This window comes from Nothobranchius furzeri, chromosome 6 (assembly GCF_043380555.1).
Source record: "Nothobranchius furzeri strain GRZ-AD chromosome 6, NfurGRZ-RIMD1, whole genome shotgun sequence".
Classification (NCBI taxonomy): Eukaryota; Metazoa; Chordata; class Actinopteri; order Cyprinodontiformes; family Nothobranchiidae; genus Nothobranchius; species Nothobranchius furzeri.
In genome coordinates, this window is record NC_091746.1 from 41,388,629 (window position 1) to 41,406,176 (window position 17,548).

The window sequence follows — 17,548 nt, forward strand, 5'->3', positions numbered from 1 at the left end:
CGTGGAGAAGTAGAACCAGTCCACAAGGTCGATTCCATCCACTGGTGCAAGCCCACAAGGCATCACCATGACAACTAAAGCGAAAAAAATAAAAATTCTGACAAAAACAAAAAAATTACACTTCTTTCTTTTTTTAAGTTTGTTTGATCTGCATCTTTGCTCAACCTTCTCACAATAAGCATTAGTACTGATAATAATCTCTATTCAATAAATTATCTATACTGTACAATTAATTCACCTTGCACAGACCTGCAACAAAGGAGAGCAGTTTTCAAAATAAAGCTATCAACAGTGACTTTCTGCTGTGTCCAGGTTTGAACTAAAGTCCCTGCAGATCACACCGAGGTGGGCAAACAGCAAAACAGCTGTTACTCTTTATTGTTTACCTTTTCCTGCCTGTACAGAACATTAAACAGGACATCCTGCCCGCTAAAAAAAAGGTTATGCATAATTAAAAAGTGTGGAACTCCAGAATGAAAGAAACGGAGTAAAAAGAGTTATTTTCCAGCAAAAACAAGAAATAGGGGTTTTCTCCCTGTGTTCTTTTCCTGGAGAGAGAGAGAGTCACTTTGAGGACAGCAGATAGATGATTCCTGATTTTTAGTTTTTTTAAGAAACTGGGCCTTTTACTGCACTCCTTCTTCATCCACGTAGGTCGAGGGAAACCATCCGATCTGCAACATGAAACAGTCATCATCAGAGATGGGACGGATGCTAATTGAATTATTTCATCTACCTTTCATAGATAAGCAGATAGATGTAGAGAACGCTTTCAAACAATGAACTGAATCTTCATTACACCTTTAGTTGGGGTCACTCCAAATACTTCTTTCTAATTTCCCTTTCCCTTGCATTTTTATCTTAGTGCAAAAAAGGCTTTCTAAATGCTTTCTCTGCTGTTGCTAGGTAACGGTTTCTTTAACTTTTCGAAATAGTAAAACGAGAACCAACCCCACTGTGGCAGTGAATGGTTATATTTATAAACACACCCACCTTCTCCTCATTTACACACATTTGGATCTGGGAGTTGTTGATGCTCAGAAAAACGACCAATCAGGAGTCAGAACATGAGAACTTCCTGTTTTAGACACAGACTATTTCTGTTAGGCAAGGCTCGCTGTTAGGGCAGACTTTTACATTTGTAATTAAGGTTATCGAGAGACAACTCTGCTCTTCTGTAGAACACAAAGCCTTTATTTCTATGACTGATTTTATGCTTTTTTGGGGTTGATTAATCACGGCTAGTCCTTTTTTACTGTAAGTGTTTGTAATTTAATTTCTTTTTTGACTTTGTTATAAATTTCTTTTGAGGCTCCTTGATCTTTACAGCTATATTTATCTTTTTTTTTGTGTGTGTGTTTCCATGTTTAGTGAAATTAACCTGAACACAGGTGTTACATTTAGCTTTGGTGCTGCTATTTTTACAAGATACAGCAAAAAAATGGATTTTTTCTGGAATTTTAATAGGTGACAAACACCATAGCAAAGCCAGAGGACACCATGGGTCCAGCTGCTGGTCTTCATGTTAGGAGGCGTAAGCTGCTCATACACCAGAGCTGACTCTCACAGAGCAGCCACCCATCCATCCACTTTCTTCCACTTATCCAGAGTCGGGTTGCGGGGGGCCCTCCTATGTCAAGAGGCCCAGACGTCCCTCTCCCCAGCTGCTTGGGCCAGCACCTCCGGGGGGAATCCCAAGGCTTTCCCTGGCCATGAGACATAGTCCCTCCAGCGTGTCCTGGGGCTTCCTTTATGTCTGCTCTTGGTTGGACGTCCCTGGAAAACCTCACCATGGAGACGTCCAGGAGGCATGCTAAATAGATGCCCGAGCCACCTCAACTGGCTCCTCTCGATGTGGAGGAGCAACGGGTCTACTCGGATGACCGATCTTCTCACCCTCTCTAAGGGAGAGCCCAGACACCCTGCAAAAAACACTCTGCCACTTGTATCCGTGATGTCATTCGTTCTGTCACTACCCAAAGCTCGTCACCATGTGGAACAAAGATCCTAAGCTAAAGGCAGTCCAACAAAGTATTGGAGCATGTGACCTTTTTGCTTAGTGGCAACTTTGTATAGTCAATGAATCAATCAATCAATGAAAGCTTTATTTATAAAGTGCCTTCCGCAACCCTGTCAGGAAGCCCAAGGCGCTGAGTCCTTTCTAAGTGTCATGGGTGGACCCTGGAAACCTCCCTGTCTGAAAAACCTCTCCTGGGAAGCTTCCAGATTCCACCCAATAGCTAAAAACAAAACAGGAACATATATATATATATAACTAGATTCTGGAAACAAATGGCTCTTAGCCATTAGCGCCTAAGGAGAAGGAGCTTGGTCATCCAGGAGGACCTTGGAGCAGAGCATCTTTAGTTGCCTGTGCACATCCTGATATCTGCTGGAGTCCTGATTTGTAAACCAGAAAAAGCCAGCCTGCTTTTAGGTTTGGTTTTAAAAATGTGTTTTTATTTTTTCATGAAAAATGAACTCCCTGTTTCTTCTATACAGCAGTGTTTTAGAACATTAGTGCCTACTCTTGTGAGTGTTGCCAATAGCCAGAAACTATTCTCTTGATGCCATGATTTGCTCCTTTATGCTGGCTCAACAGGGACTTAAGTTTTTCTTGAAGTGCGGCTAAACGACTGAACAGAACATGATATGTAAGTGATTCAAACCTAATCCATAATCTAGACAAGACACTGAAACGTTTGTTTAATAAACACCATTCCATGATTCTAATGGATTTTTCACCCATTTTTATGCCTTTCTGTTAGAAAGTTATAAACAATTGCAATCTTACCCTCTGTAGATAGCAAACACGTGATTTTGCGCTATACAAATAAACTGAACTGAATTAGACTGATAGCTCACGGGGACTGTGGAGGTCAGACACCTTTAGGAGCGGCTTGTCAAAAACACAAAAACTGAATTGAATTGAAATCATGTCACTCCTTCCTAATGCCTTTATACTAATAACTGCTTTGAGGTGGTCTGCATTAATTTGCTTTACATAGATGGATCAGAGGGCTTTAATTTGGTGCATCAAGAGAAATGGTGAAGAAACACGTGGGTTTCCATCTTTGATGACATCAAAGTAATCTAATGGAGCATTCTCTCATTAATGTCATGGATACACAGCATTTTATAGAAAATATTACAGACAAATATAGCCTTAGAGCAAATGTTTAAGGTTCAGGAAAAACTAGAAAATATTGTACAGCTGCTCCAGGCCTCCCACATGAGCATGTTGTGCATAGATAAGTAGTTAGATCAGACCTGAGAGCGCCATGATGGAGGTGATGACAGGAGAAGCAGGAAGTGATTATCAGAGTTCAGTTCGGCGACTGCTCTGGGAAATAAAAAAAGCTGTTTTCCAGCTCGTAGGTGTGGGCTGTGAAAAACCCTTGTAGCACCTGCCAGATGGTGAATGTGAGACGAGCTGACGCGGCGACTGAGTTTCATCTTTCTGTGAAGCAGATTCTGAAGATGACTTTCCAGTTTGAGCAGTGGCAGGCTGATCATTTTCTGGGATGTATTTATGAGTCTCTGGAGGCTACTGTGCAGTTTGCATACCAAGCTGTGATACGGCGTGTTAGAACGCTCTCAGCAGCACGGGGACTGAAGGCCTAGAGCAGCTTTACAGATGGGTTCGTTCTCCTAAGCGCCAATTAGAGAAAAAACCTCAGCTGAGCTTTTTTTTTTTTTTTTTTTTGTATTAATGAGTGGATTTGACTACTTTTAATATCTGGGTCTTGAAAAACTCTACTTCCTTGTCCTTACTTCCTGATCAGGTTGGATCAGCTCTGCGTGGAGGCTGGAGCTGAGAGCATCTTCTTTGGCTCTGCAAACATCCTGAAGGGGATCAAAGTTAGAGACAAGGCCGGCCTTTATGATCGTGAGTGTCACTGCTTGGTAAAGTCTCTTTAAAGAGGGATTGCACACCATCAGAAAATGTAACTCTACCTCTAGTCAAGATTTGAAAAATGCCATGATAGTGGGCGTTGCCAGGAGGCACAGAGTGGCATGGCCAAGTGTGGAGTGGGAGGAGACTGTACCGATGACGTGAAATTGTACCAGCCCCAGTCCATCACAAGTTTAAAATGATGTGTGTCTTCGTGTCTTCGACTTGTTTCCTTCTCACACTTGTATTTTTTGTGTGTTGAGTTGGCATGAAACCATGGTTCTCGACCGGAAAATGGCGGTTTGCCAACTCCAGGGTCGCGTGAGAGGTCCTCCCCCAAGTGGAGGAGTTTGAGTACCTCGGGGTCTTGTTCAGGAGGGAGGGAAGAAGGGAGCGAGAGATCGACAGGTGGACTGGTGCTGCATCTGCAGTGATGCAGACGCTGTACTGATCTGTCGTGGTGAAGAGGGAGCTGAGCCAGAAAGCAAGGCTCTGAATTTACTGGTCGACCTACCTCCCAATCCTCACCTATGGTCACGAACTTGAACGAGATTGTGGATACAAACAGCCGGTCAGGATGCCTCCCTCGGGAGGCGTTTTGGGCATGTCCTGCCAGCAGGAGGCCCTCGGGTTGACCCAGGACTTCCTGGAGGAAATACATCTCTAGGTTGGCCAGGGAATGCCTGGGTGTCCCTACCTGGGATGCTGCCCCCGCAACCCGGACCCCGAAGAAGCAGAGGAAGGTGAAGTGAGGTGAGGTGAGGAGTTGGCATCCTGTTTCTTCTATGTATGTTTTATTGCAAAATTTGCATATTTCATATATGACTCTGCATTTATGCGCTGATGATAACTTGTCTTTTGGGTGTACTAGTATTTTCCTGTCGTGTACGCTTTGTTGGCGTGTTTAGGTTGTGTTTGTTCATCGCTGTTAGAATCTTTTCTGTTATGCCTTAAATGTGTGGAAGTAATAACCCCTTCATCTGAATATTTATTTCACTTTGTCAACTTCTTTGAAGGAAACCTTTTTTTGTTGCAAATAAAATGATTTTTCTCTTTTGTCTAAATTCTATTTTTCATTCAAGTTAATTGAACAAGTTTTTTTCTATGCTTACGAGACACCGCTAATGCTAACCAAATAAATGAAATAAAGCACGTAAACAAAAGGACAAGTCCTGTCTTAATAAGAATCCAGGTCCTGAGAACCAGCAGCATCCTGACACACCCACTGATGGTCCAGCTGTATAACTCTGATGTGGATCCACGTTTACTTTGCATCTAGCTCAGCTTTACACCCAGCTGTTTGTCCTGTAGCAGCTAACTCGCTGTCTGGGTCTCTTTAACCTGAGATGTAAGACCTTGGGATGTCTTCTGACAGAATAAAGTTTCTGTTCGTGTTCCAAATGGAGTTAAAAGCAAAGGTGATGACGCACTGTGATAACATCTAAATGATAGCACTTTCACACGGAGAAGTACAAGTTTGGCTGCAGGAACTAAGTGAATCCACTTAGTCTGCCTCTACAGGAACACATTACCCAGCTCCGACCTGCAGCTTTAGAGGGACATCCTCTTCTACAGCCAGACTATGGAAGCGCTGTATGCCCAGGCAGACAGGTCTTTCCGGTTTATCTATTATTACAGGATGATCTCACACTTACTCGTCCGTTGGCCTCTCCTTTCCACCAGCCCTGGTCTCCTCCGATCTTGCTGTAGATTTTAACGATCTCTCCTTCTCGCAGCGATAGCTCTCTCATGTCCCGAGCTGCAAAGTTATACCTGGCAATGGCTGTGCTGACCACGCGAGGAGTGAACACTGGAAGAGGAATGAGCGAGAGCTCAGACGTTTTGGTTTCATTTATAATTCGCTCACAGGTAGGATGAAAGGCTCGCGTTAGAAAAGGATAACGTCTACACCGATAATGTGGAGGTGACACACGAAACACTGGAGCCACTAACTGACAACAAATGGCTGCATCATGGGATGGTAAATTGGTTTCCTTTCCTTGATTTAATGAGGAAATGTCATCCTGCACCAAACTGAAATCTTAATGAAAAGCAGAAATAATGAGGCTGAGAGCAGATATGCTTATTAAGTCATCTCAGGCAATAAGATGCAAGCAGTCGACATGAGTGAGACGAGAGGGAAGGGAGAAGAGTACCTGACCAGAAGGGAGCTGAGCTCGGAGAGGAGGAGAAGTTGAGGCCTTGCGGACTGAGGAAGGAGAAATTGTAGGAGGCGCAGGTTGCTGCTGAGAGGAGGAAAGAGAAATAATGGAGAGAAAGCTGCAAAGAGGCATGCAGAGCTAAAGCAAGAGAAGCAGTGTAACGCTCAAGTCACAGGATACTTGGAAGGAATGCACATCGCCCAAAACCTTTCTAGAGTTTTAAACCGAGATCAGCTTACGCTACAAAAATGTTGGATGAACTCAGAATGTTAGGGTCATTTAATGGTTTGATTTTGGAAGTGCTGCAAGACCAAATCTTAGTTTAAAATCCGTAAAACTGACTGTTATTGTCCGTTTTCTGTGTGCTAATGTGGTGGCCATCTTTAACTGGCTAGACTCCAAAAGCTAACCAGATGTAGACGTTGTCGTGGAAACTTCTAACCACATTGATGAGGCACATAAATAAAGAGAGAACGTTCCGTCTTCTATATTATATATTAATCTGAAGGCATACAAGCAATATGTGTTGGAAGTCCTAATTCATGAGCAGGTCACAGAAAGGAAGGAAAACACACACACACACACACACATCACACACTATTTAGAAAAGGGGGGACACAACCAGCATGGGGGGGGGGGGGGGGGGGGATCTTTACAGTATGTTCCAACAGTTTCAACAGGAGTGGTTGTTTTATGCTTGGTCCTAGTGCTTAACCCCAAAATGTTAGTTTCATATCTGCAAAATTGACTGAATTAAAACTATTTGGGGTTTGCTTGTAGATGTGGTGGCCATTTACATTTAAAGTGACTCTAAACTTTAACCAGTTAAAGAGCGGTCCAGTGGTTTGTGGAATATTTTTCTAAGATGCAAAAACAATTAAAAAACAAACTCAAGTTTTTCGCAAAAGTTAGCCCAGCACATGACTGTAACTTTGGTTTTCATATAGTCTCCATAAGTTTCAACAGTGAAAGCAAAGTTGTTCTATTATCCTGCAAAGTGCAATTCATTTGATTTCAAGGATTTTTTTTTTGCCACACAAGCCTTTCGTGTTGTACTTGTCAGCTTAAAGCTCAGACAACCTGATGTTACCTCCTAGATGAGTTTGTCTGAACACATTTCAGAACCAAATTGTCCAAAAATAATTATAATGGTGCAAAAAGACATGGATTTAGTGATAAAGAGAAGCAGGTTCCTGTGGGTTGCACTGCGACATTCTCAATGGTCCTACAAATGCCAAACTGTGTAGTCAGATTCAAGAGCTGGTATTCCAGATTTAGCCGGGAGAATGGCCTCAGCACAGCGAACAAAGGCAGAGAAGTGCAAGGACACAGCCAGTATTCATACAGGCTAATGGATGGAGGGGGCAGCCAGCTCAGTCGGCCAACTTCCTCTTTGTCTCTCCCTGTAACATTTACAGCTGCTGCCCTCCTGCTCTGTTCTGGTCCACTCTGGCCTGCATCGGTTCCTCCATGTGAGAGTCCAAATAATCTGTGGTTTTGGCAGAAACAGGAGACTAGGAAACACAAAGAGTGGGAAGTAGTCTGGCATTTTAAACCATTTCTAGTACACAGCCAGTGTGCAAAGAGGTTAGGTTTATAATATGAGTGTGATAACTTCAATATTTAGATCATTTGAACACAATTAGAATGGCCATTCAAGGAAATTAAAGTGTTCATTCACTGAAAAAACAACAACATTTAAACCTTTTTTTGACACTATTTAAATAAGTTACATTTACAATAATCCTCCAAGGAGGCCCTGCTGAATTTCTATTCATTAAATGGATTTTCATGGAACTCGCAGAAGGTCTTTATAGTATGGACATCTACAAGTAGTCATTCACGATCAAGATGATCTTCACAGCTGATCAGTCAAGTTGAGCTCAAATCCAGTGCTGTGATGGTTTAAAGTTATTTCTAACTCGTTCTCTGAGCGCTGGCTGGTAGGATGAGAGCTTTGGCATCAATGGTCAGCTTCAGCTGTTACAACATGATAAACGGCCACACTTGTATAGCCCCCTTCAGAGTCAGAGGACTCCAAGGTGTTATACACTACAGTACATCATTCATCCATTCACACACTGATGGTGATGAGCTACAATGCAGCCACAGCTGCCCTGGGGCGCACTGACAGAGGCGAGGCTGCTGAGCACAGGCCCCACCTGTCTATCCGACCACCGCCAGCAGACAAGGTGTCCAAGAACGCAACAGCAGAGTTCTCTGTCCGGGGCCGGGATCAAACCTGCAATCCTGCAATTACTGGACAACCCGCTCTACCTCCTGAGCTACTGCCGCCCACAACATCTCAGGAACCACTCGATGAAGTTTAATGAGAATATCAGAAAGTAATGCCTGGACGCTCGTCTACAAGTGACCATCTTTTAAGGGTCAAGACCATTAAAGATGGCCCCCAGTCAGCAATAGAAAACACAAAAATGACTCAAACTCAACAAGAGATCAAATGTGGTGTGTTGGCAGCAGAGATCTGGTCCATAACTTGTTACGTCATTTCTCTAGTTTAAAACTCTGATGTGAAAATTGGGGACGACATGCATTCCACCAGTGTGTTCAACTGCTTGTTATCAAGAGTTGATCTTCTCTCCCCCCCCCCCCCCCTAAAAACATGCAAGTTCTTCATTTTTTGCACAGGAAAAGGGCAGGAAACTGAGAAATGATCATTTCAGTACCCAACAGATGTCACTTGCAGCTGCTAATTGTTCACAGAACAACTGAACAAGTTGGAGAAGAAGAGCATTAGAGGGCTTTACCTGGTGAGCGAGTGCTAGCTCGACTTAGCGAGCGCTCTCTGGACTTGTAGGGATACCTTAACGTGGTATCTAACGACTTGAAGCTCTCCTTCAGAGAATGTGACTGATAGTACTCCACCAGCTCCTGTTGCACACAAGAATGCACCAAACATGATGAGTCTGCCTTTAAAATGGAATCTCACAGCAGCCAATTAAGTTTCTGTCTCACCAGAAGACTCTCAAACTTCTTTGCTTCCGTAATATGAATCCAGCTGTCCTTTTCCACAACTTTGATGTGTTTTACCTCATCATTAAATCTGTAAAGAAAAGGTTGTTAGTGAATTCTACTCAAACTGTTGCTGATGTTGGGAATTTAGAATTTAGAGTAATGTGTCGCACAAGATTTCTGTTCATAGTTAAAAACCAGACTAAAATAAAGCCCTTTTAAAAAGTTAAAGCTGTCAGATTTGTTTAATTTGCTAAAAAAAATAAAACATATGGGCCCCTATAGAGCTTTTGCACCTGTGTGAAAGCTTTGAATGCAAATGTACAAATGCAATCGTCCTCCCAATTCATCACAGTATGGCAGCTCCGGTAAGAACTCCAACATTATTTATCTTTGGGGTTCATGAGGAGGCACAAAAAAAGTAAAAGCAATTACTAAACGGTAATTAGCTGGAGCTAAAAGACGCTCTGAAAAAGCTGACGGGGACTTCCCGTGACAGTTTTAACTACCTCCCATGAGACTTAAACAACAACAAAGCTCCCGGTGACATTGTCCCGTCCGGTAAAAACGTGAAAGACTCACTTGATGCTGATGGCGTAGCGCTCCGCTTCAGCCGTCCTCTCCCTGATAAGGTACGTCCCGCTGCAATGGGATTTTAAAAGGTTGTCTGCCTGCTGTCGCTCCATGTTCCCAGCAAACCTACAGAGAAATAAAGAATTAAAGCTTTGACCTCGGAGAACCCGACGGCACGGCTAAGGGCTTCTGTAAATACTCAACATAAAACGGCCGTGTTGTAATTAATCTTTTCTCGGAGGGTTGGCACGCTTTAAATTGAACCAGTGCATTAAGTTAAGAGACGAGATCTTTACCGCTAACAACACTGAACCAATTACAGCAGAGTAACCTTGGGTTAATGGCGGCGCTGCACACAGACAACGTGCAGAGCCATCAAATCCACCAGACTCAGAATCTAAAGCCTTACCAAGGATATCCAAAGTAGTCGGCCTCTCTGGAGGACTGCCGGCTGGATAACAACGGGAAGGGCTGCAACGAAATAAAGGTTTAAAAAAAATCAACACCGTGGCCTCAAAAAGTCTCGTGTGGCGATGGTTTTGTGTCACACATGCAGAAAAACGGTCTTCATGTGCTCTGACATCACTCGTGCTTTAATGATGAAGCTCCTGTTGTGTTTGTACCTTTGGGTCCAAGCAAGGCTTTACACAGGAGCTGGGAAAGAAGCCGCTTTTTGGTGTCTGCATCAGTTTCCCCTGCAGGACAAAGACAGGAGAAGTTTATAACTAGTACCTGAAATGTGCTCATAAAAGACATTTGTGAAGAGATAAAGGGACAGAAGATGTGTGCAATTAGGACGACTGATTTTAGAACAATAACTCAAAAGAAAACACTGAACATGTTTGACACCATCTAAAAGTCTGGCGCTGTGATGCCCCCTAGTGGTAAACATTAATATAACATTGCAATGCTCAGAAAAGAGAAAAAAAAATCTGATTATTTGTTATTGGTAAACAACACATTATGCGATGAATCTAATAAACATTTAAAACCAAACTGCAGTCAATAAAGTCCAGAGGTCACCTGCAGGTCAACCACTTGGTGGTGCACATTTTACATTTCCTGTTTAAAGCTAAACTGAATTTACTCACAGTAGTGTTGTTTTATAATTGTTATCATTACCTTTTATAACCACTATTGGCCCAAATGACTTCAAATAAAGGTTTTTGGGTGAAACATGAAAGGGTTAAGGGTCAGAGCTTTTCTTCCTGATGACTGAGTCTGCTCCTCCTTCTGCCTGAAGGACAGAGGGTGAATATCTGCGTCTGCTGGTGTGAGTGTCCTCTAGAAAAGAGACGCTGCTGTTTTTGAGCAGCTTTAAAGCTACAATGGCAAATCTGCAGAACAAATTAGCATAAAACCTTTTCTTTCATGCCCATTAACATTCTAACATAGAACAGCTATAAATGTAATGCGAAGATTAAAAAAAATAATAATAGAAATGTTTCTCTTTGTCTAAAAACATCAGCCAATAACAAACACGGCTCCAAAGCCAACCACTGAACAATCTGGTTGTCGGTCTCGCCACACCGCTACACTTCCCTGGGTCCTCCACTCATTACACGCTCGCGTGTTCATCAGAAGAACACCGCAGGTGTGAGAGGTTCTCCGCTCAATAACGTCAGAGAAGGAGAAACAGCCGGCTGCTACCACTTCAACTTTAGGACCAACTAGCAGATTCCCAAAGAGAAAAACACCAACTGAAGTCACGGACAACAATAGATGTAGAAAACGGCGCCCGGTGTTTAGCGCTCTCAGTTCCTCTGGCAATGCGCGATCCCATATCGGGGGGCGTGGCCTAGGGACGATGGCGGACGGGAGGAATGAGAGGTCTGTGACCATGTCTTTTTAAAGCTAGCTTGTTCTGTAGGCTCGGTAAAGCAGCTTCAACCACTCACTGCAGCCCCAGATCAAACACGTTCCACCACACACACCACTAAAAAACACATCTGGTGGTGAGCATTCCCATTACCTAGGAAAGGTCAGAGGTCAAGAGGGGAAGAATGTTTACCCTTTGGAGCAGCTCTGTATTACATCCACTTGAACAGATTGGCTACTAATAATAAGAGTCCCTCCCCAAAACCAGGAAGACATCCATCAGGATTGCTCATCGGCATCAGACAGAAGGCGCCTGAAGCGATCGATTCAGAGCGCTGCGTGTCCTCTGACATCACACGGGGAGATTAAACCGCCATTCTGTCGAGGGATAACCGACCGTAATAGCCAAGATAAATTCACAGCATTAGCAAGTCGCCTCGAGTCACTCTTAGAAAAGCTCATCCAATATTAGAGTATAGATGTCAATGATTCAGGAGGCACAGTGAAAGACCCCACAGCGGGTGGTGGTGTCTGCGCTTCCATCATGCGCTCTGATCATCGGTAGCCAAGGCCTCCAGAGGTCTGTAGGTACCACGCTTTATTAAGAAACACCATCTGTGGTGAAGTTTGCAGCTTGCTCCAAGGAATTAGATATTCTTGACATTTTAATAATCTGATTTTACTTCACTACACTTTGAATTATTCCACTGAAACCGACGAGCAAACGATTCCTTGTTTGTGATTAACGTTAGCTTGATTTAAACTTAGAAGGTGCGCCTGATTCTGTTCAAAGGTCAAACATTACCTGTATTTTTACCCAGGAGTCTCAACCAAATTTTTCACTTAACTTCTCCCTTCCTGACACTGTTTGTATCCCGTTCCCTCAGACAAGCTGCAGAGCACACCAAGTCTGAGAGCCAGGGGACTACAATGTCTGGGAGTGACTACGAACTGAATAACTAATGGTGGAATGGAAAGTAAATATTAAAGAAAGATGGAAGAAAAACATTTAAATTTTATTAGGCCATGGAAAAAACATCTAGGAGCAATTTTAGGGAAAATCGAGCCCAATCAAGCACAAAATGGCTTTTTTGGAGACTTAAATTAAAGTTAAAGTCCCATTAGTTGTCACACACACAGGTGTGTGTGCGAAATTTGTTCTCTGCATTTGACCCATCGCCTGGGGGAGCAGTGAGCTGCAGACACAGCCGCGCTCGGGAACTATTTGGTGGTTGGGTATTAAAATTAAATTATTATTTTTTTAAATTGGGTATTTTAATCCACAAAAACACTGGGTAAAGTATTAGAATGCAGTATTCAAGAGATGTTATAGTTTGATCACGTTTATCGCACAATAAAAATCTAGTTTAATCTTTACCGTATCTCATGTTTTAAAACAAGTTGGGGTTTTACAAAGATTGTGCACGCTAACAACTTCCTGGAGTCTCTGCTGGCTGCTTGGCACCGAAACAAGTTCTCAGGAATAAACAAATCATCTAAAATGTGTTAATTAGCTCCAGTAGAGTTGTTAGTTGGATTCTTGTGTCTTTGCACAGATATCATTTACATCGTAGACAACATTTCGATGTCCCGAGCAGTACCTCCCACCACGGTGTATCTGGGTCTCCCTTTAGCAGCTCTATGAAGTCTCCTGTTTGGAAGCAGAGAGGTGTTTTCCCTGCAGGTGCTGGTGTGCCGTGGTAGTTCCTCACCGCCACCATCTTTGGACCTGGAAACACTTTGTTTGTTAGAGAAGCGTGACTCTGAATTTGTTGTGCTCAGTTTCTGCATAATGCAGGTTGGTTTGTTTTTTGTTGTGAAAAACACCTGAAGGGTTAAAATATAAAAATAAAATAAATAAACTATAAAACTAAGTTATTAAATGTTTGTCAACTGTTGTTCATATAAGCTACATCACGTTTTTCTTATTTTAGAACAGTTATTCTACTTCACAGCTCATCATACTAAAGCTGATCTCTCGTATCTGTCCACTAGATGGCAGCAGAGAGCTGTGCTGTCCTTGAGCATCTGATGCCAAAACTAAGTAGAAAAATCGGGCATCATGTGGAAGTTTAAGTGCTCTCACCAGGTGATAGGCCAGGCTCCTGCAAAACAAACAAAATGCATCATCATGATTATAAAAAAGCTCAAACATTAGAGTAATTTTACAAAATGCATTAAGTTAAGAAAGACGAGATTAAATGGCTTACCATGTCAAGAGGATCTGAAACAAAAAAACAAAAAGAAGAAATTTAAGCTCAACTCAGACAAAAAAAATAACGAACTCATTTCTAAATATCTAAATGTTTTGCTTAATTTTTTCCTCAAATTCGCTCCCATATGAGTGGCTTCGAGCTAATGCTAAAGATTACTGAACACTAAAGAGTCCAACCTGAAGATTATGACCACTTTCTTGTACAAGTACATTAATCTAATGATGACTCATTACATTTAGTTTAAAAAGAGACTTTGGCTTTTTATCAAAGACAAGTTTTTATTTCTAGATGATTAGAATAAAAGGTCATATCCTCCACAGAAGGTCTTGTTTAGCTGTTTACACTGCTTTGTCATAGAAGGGTTGAACTGCTCGTCTCTCAGCATTGCGAGCTAATATTTACCAAAGGTTTTGTTTTTGTGGAGGACTTTGCCTGACTGCTGGATAAACCTTTATCTAGCACGCCAACCTCTTGGTTGTACATTTTCTAGTCTTAGTTGATAATTCTATCTAAGAATCTCTCACAATGGGCCAAAGGTTCACAACAGAAAGTTACTGTGTAAACGATGTGCAGCCTACTGGAGCAAATAATCCCAGCTGGACTTCCAGGAGAAAACACATCCCTGTAGGGGACGAAACGAGTCCCATGGCTTCTCCTGACCCATCACTTCCGTTTTCTTTTGTTCCTAATCCAGTTACATAAATATTTAAACCACTCCGATTCTGTCATGCACCAAGCAGGAGTTTTTGCTACGGCAGCAACGTCAGTTTATAGTAGCCATTGTTATTATTGTTGTCCAAGCCATCGCTGTTGTGGCTGCATGTTTTTGTCTAAATGTGGCCTAACTGTACATCTGAACACCCCAAACGTTTACGAGACAAACTCGTTTAACAAAGACAACACCTACTGATTTTACAGATGGTGATCACTTCCAGACACTCTTTGTGAGCTCCTGTTCCGCAGCGAGAGCAGTAGTAGCCCTGATAGAATATGCCCCTTGGGGAGAGAAAACACACACACACACACACACACACACACACACACACACACACACACACACACACACACACACACACACACACACACACACACACATGAGTAATGCAAACAGGAAGCGTCTGAGACACACATTAACCTTCTGTAAGGACAGAACACAAATGGGACCTAATGCTTCTTCCACTCTGCAGAACCTTTTCATCATTTCCTGCTGTGTAATTCCTCCAAATCGCAAAGCAGACCCAACTCGTTTAGGCCCGTGTGGTCTGGAGGTGTGTTTGTTGTGGGCATTTGGAAACGAGCCGGCAGAGCACGCTGCCACATGGAGTAGTGAGGCTCATGAATCACGCAGGGATCCACCAGGGGATGCAGCACTAATTAGCATCCAGATCGTTGGTCCCTGCCTCCACCAGCTCTGTAAATTTGGGTCAGCAGCGCCGCGAAATGTGCGGGTCAGTGTACACCAGAGTGGGAGCTGAGCTGGCTTACTGAGATGGAAGTAGAAGTGTTGATGTGTGACAGCGGTGCGTTTGGTACCTGCTGTCAGAGCGCCACCAAAATCTGATGAGGTTCAATGTTTTGACCCTTTTAGGTGAAACAAAGGAGTTGTTTATTAATTTCACTTTGCTTTCTTCTCTTTTCTATTCCTCACATTTCTTAATCACAATTTCTTACTTCAGAATTTTTTTTTAATATTTTCAATCTTTTTTTATCATTTTAATTTTTGTTCTTGTGAAGCGCCTCATTATTTTTATCTTGAGATGCTACATAAAAGATAATCCCTTCTTCTAATAAAGTAGATGGATCATGTGTGAGTTTTATAAATCTTTCAGTTTTTTTGTTTTTAATTTGACAACAAATTAGAAAAAATGCACTTATTACAGTGCCTTGATGTTACATATGGTAAATAAATGGTCTGTATTTGGTAAAGTGCCTTCTAGAGTCCAAGGTGCAATCAGTCATCCACCCATTCACACCCTGGTGGTGATGAGCTATGATGTAGCCACAGTTTCCCTGGGGAGCACCAACACAGGTGAGGCTGCTGAACACTGGCACCGCGGGTGCCTCCGACCACCATCAGCAGGCAACGTGGGTAAACTGTCTTGCCCAAGGACACAACAGTGACAGACTGAGCGGAGCTCAAACCTGCAACCCTTTGATTAGGTGGACTCCTAGCTCCTCTGTCACCATCACCCCATAACAACAAATACAGCTCTTGCTTATTTTAAACCCATTATGAGATGATTGTACAGATGTGAACTTTGACCTTTAAGGCCAGCCAGATCAACATTTTTCAAAACTACATGTGAAAACAGCAATGTTGCAATAACATTATTGAGTTTAACAATTAAAATTTCTTCATTTAATGACTTGTTGTTTCAGATCCTCCAGAAAATCAATAAAAAGTTTTAAAACAACGTTTAAAAAACTGTAGGCAAAAGCCATTTAACATTTAAATGTCAGTACTTTTGCCTAAAATAAACTAATAAGGTATCATCTGCTTTAAAAATAAATTATAAAAACATAACCTAAAGAATATAATTACAACTTAAAAGTACATGTTTGACAATAAACCTGTTTCTAAATCTGATCTTAAAAACAAACAAACAAAACAAAACAGTAACTGCATTCTGCCTCTAAATCTTTAATTAAAGGGTAATTCTACATCCAGCTGCTTCTTTCTTTCAGCACAAACGTACAAATCTGTTAACTGGATTTGGTACAGAGGCAGCACATTTACACACACCATAAGGAATTAAAACTTCATATCTCAGTAGCTTTAAGGCTGCTGTGTAGCTGTTAGTCACCACTGGATGGAGCATGATTCCTCGTGTCCGGTCCTGGTGCAAAGCATGCTGGATGCATGTTCCTGTCAGAGTCTGTTCTACATGAAGTTTTCCTGACCACATATTGTAAAACGAAGTGGGAAAACCATCTATGTGGGCTCCTCTGCAAGAGCTAAAGGCTGTGGGAAGTCTGAAAGAAGCAGCTTTATACCAAAAAGTTGAGGAGTCTGTTCACATCGTTACCTTAGCAGCATCTTGCAAGCTCGACAGTTGGTGTTCTTATCAAACGTGTGCATTTGGAAGTTGTGCTGATTAGCGGTGGCTCGCTCCGGCTTGATGTTGGACCTAGAAGAGTGAAAGGTTCCTTGTAAAAGAGCAGATATTTGGAATGATATCAAACGGGAATCTTATAGGGATCTCACTGGACTGTGGGTGACAATGACACGACCGTGCTCTCATACCGCCGGGAACACGTTTGAGAAATGGCTACCTGGTTCTGGAACCCATCTGGAATGGTTCCCAATCTCATTGCTGTTGGGTAAAATGTGAATGATTTACAAGAAAACTTGGGGAGGGGTTGCTGACTGGGAATGCACCGACAACTAATTTTGCCAAACCCAGAACGAGTACCTACAGTACATAACCAGTAAAGGCCGTTGAACTAATTCAAGGTTTGATTCAACAGAAAGCAGGCAAAAGACACATAAAAGCCAATTTAGTAACTCACTTGCTGAAACATTACATATTTTTTTCCAGTCAAAGGGCATGACTTTGTTTTGGTGAGAAACCTATTCAAAGACTTTACCAAAGAAAACTTTCCTTTTAAAAACCAAAGTCATCAGTGGCGTCTGGAACCTTTCTCGGTGAAAGCGGTTATGGCAAATCTACAAACAAGCTAGGTTTTGAATGCAAACAGTCACGGAGCACTCATCCCTCCCCTCGGGTGTCTTCTCTGCATCCACCGCAACCAGAAACCTGCATTGCCAGAGGAAACGAGATGGTGCTAAACACCAGTAGCTGTTTTCTAGGTCCAAACATCTTTTGTTGTCCCTTGAATTCAAATGGTGTTTTTCTTTTTGGGCCTCTGGTAGTTTGTCCTAAAGTTGAAGTGGTAGCAGATGTTTCTCC

The 17,548-nt window shown here is 42.3% G+C and overlaps 1 protein-coding gene across 11 annotated transcripts in view; it reads right to left on the bottom strand.

Annotated features, from left to right (window-relative positions):
• Positions 1 to 444: 444 nt before the first annotated feature.
• Positions 445 to 17,548, bottom strand: part of vav2 (vav 2 guanine nucleotide exchange factor) — a 286,917-nt gene continuing 269,813 nt past the window's right edge. For 6 of the 11 annotated variants that reach the window (XM_015975950.3, XM_015975923.3, XM_015975938.3 and 3 more), the window contains 13 exons: positions 16,664 to 16,765; positions 14,545 to 14,633; positions 13,632 to 13,645; positions 13,508 to 13,526; positions 13,023 to 13,150; positions 10,227 to 10,298; positions 10,013 to 10,074; positions 9,613 to 9,729; positions 9,034 to 9,121; positions 8,826 to 8,949; positions 6,052 to 6,141; positions 5,551 to 5,705; positions 445 to 674 (listed from right to left, as the gene is read on the bottom strand). In XM_015975950.3, coding sequence (XP_015831436.1) covers positions 627 to 674; positions 5,551 to 5,705; positions 6,052 to 6,141; positions 8,826 to 8,949; positions 9,034 to 9,121; positions 9,613 to 9,729; positions 10,013 to 10,074; positions 10,227 to 10,298; positions 13,023 to 13,150; positions 13,508 to 13,526; positions 13,632 to 13,645; positions 14,545 to 14,633; positions 16,664 to 16,765 — 1,108 coding nt within the window. In that variant the 3' untranslated portion in view covers positions 445 to 626. The remainder of the gene's footprint in view (positions 675 to 5,550; positions 5,706 to 6,051; positions 6,142 to 8,825; positions 8,950 to 9,033; positions 9,122 to 9,612; positions 9,730 to 10,012; positions 10,075 to 10,226; positions 10,299 to 13,022; positions 13,151 to 13,507; positions 13,527 to 13,631; positions 13,646 to 14,544; positions 14,634 to 16,663; positions 16,766 to 17,548) is intronic. The other 5 variants (XM_015975978.3, XM_015975970.3, XM_015975906.3 and 2 more) reach the window with 2 other exon arrangements.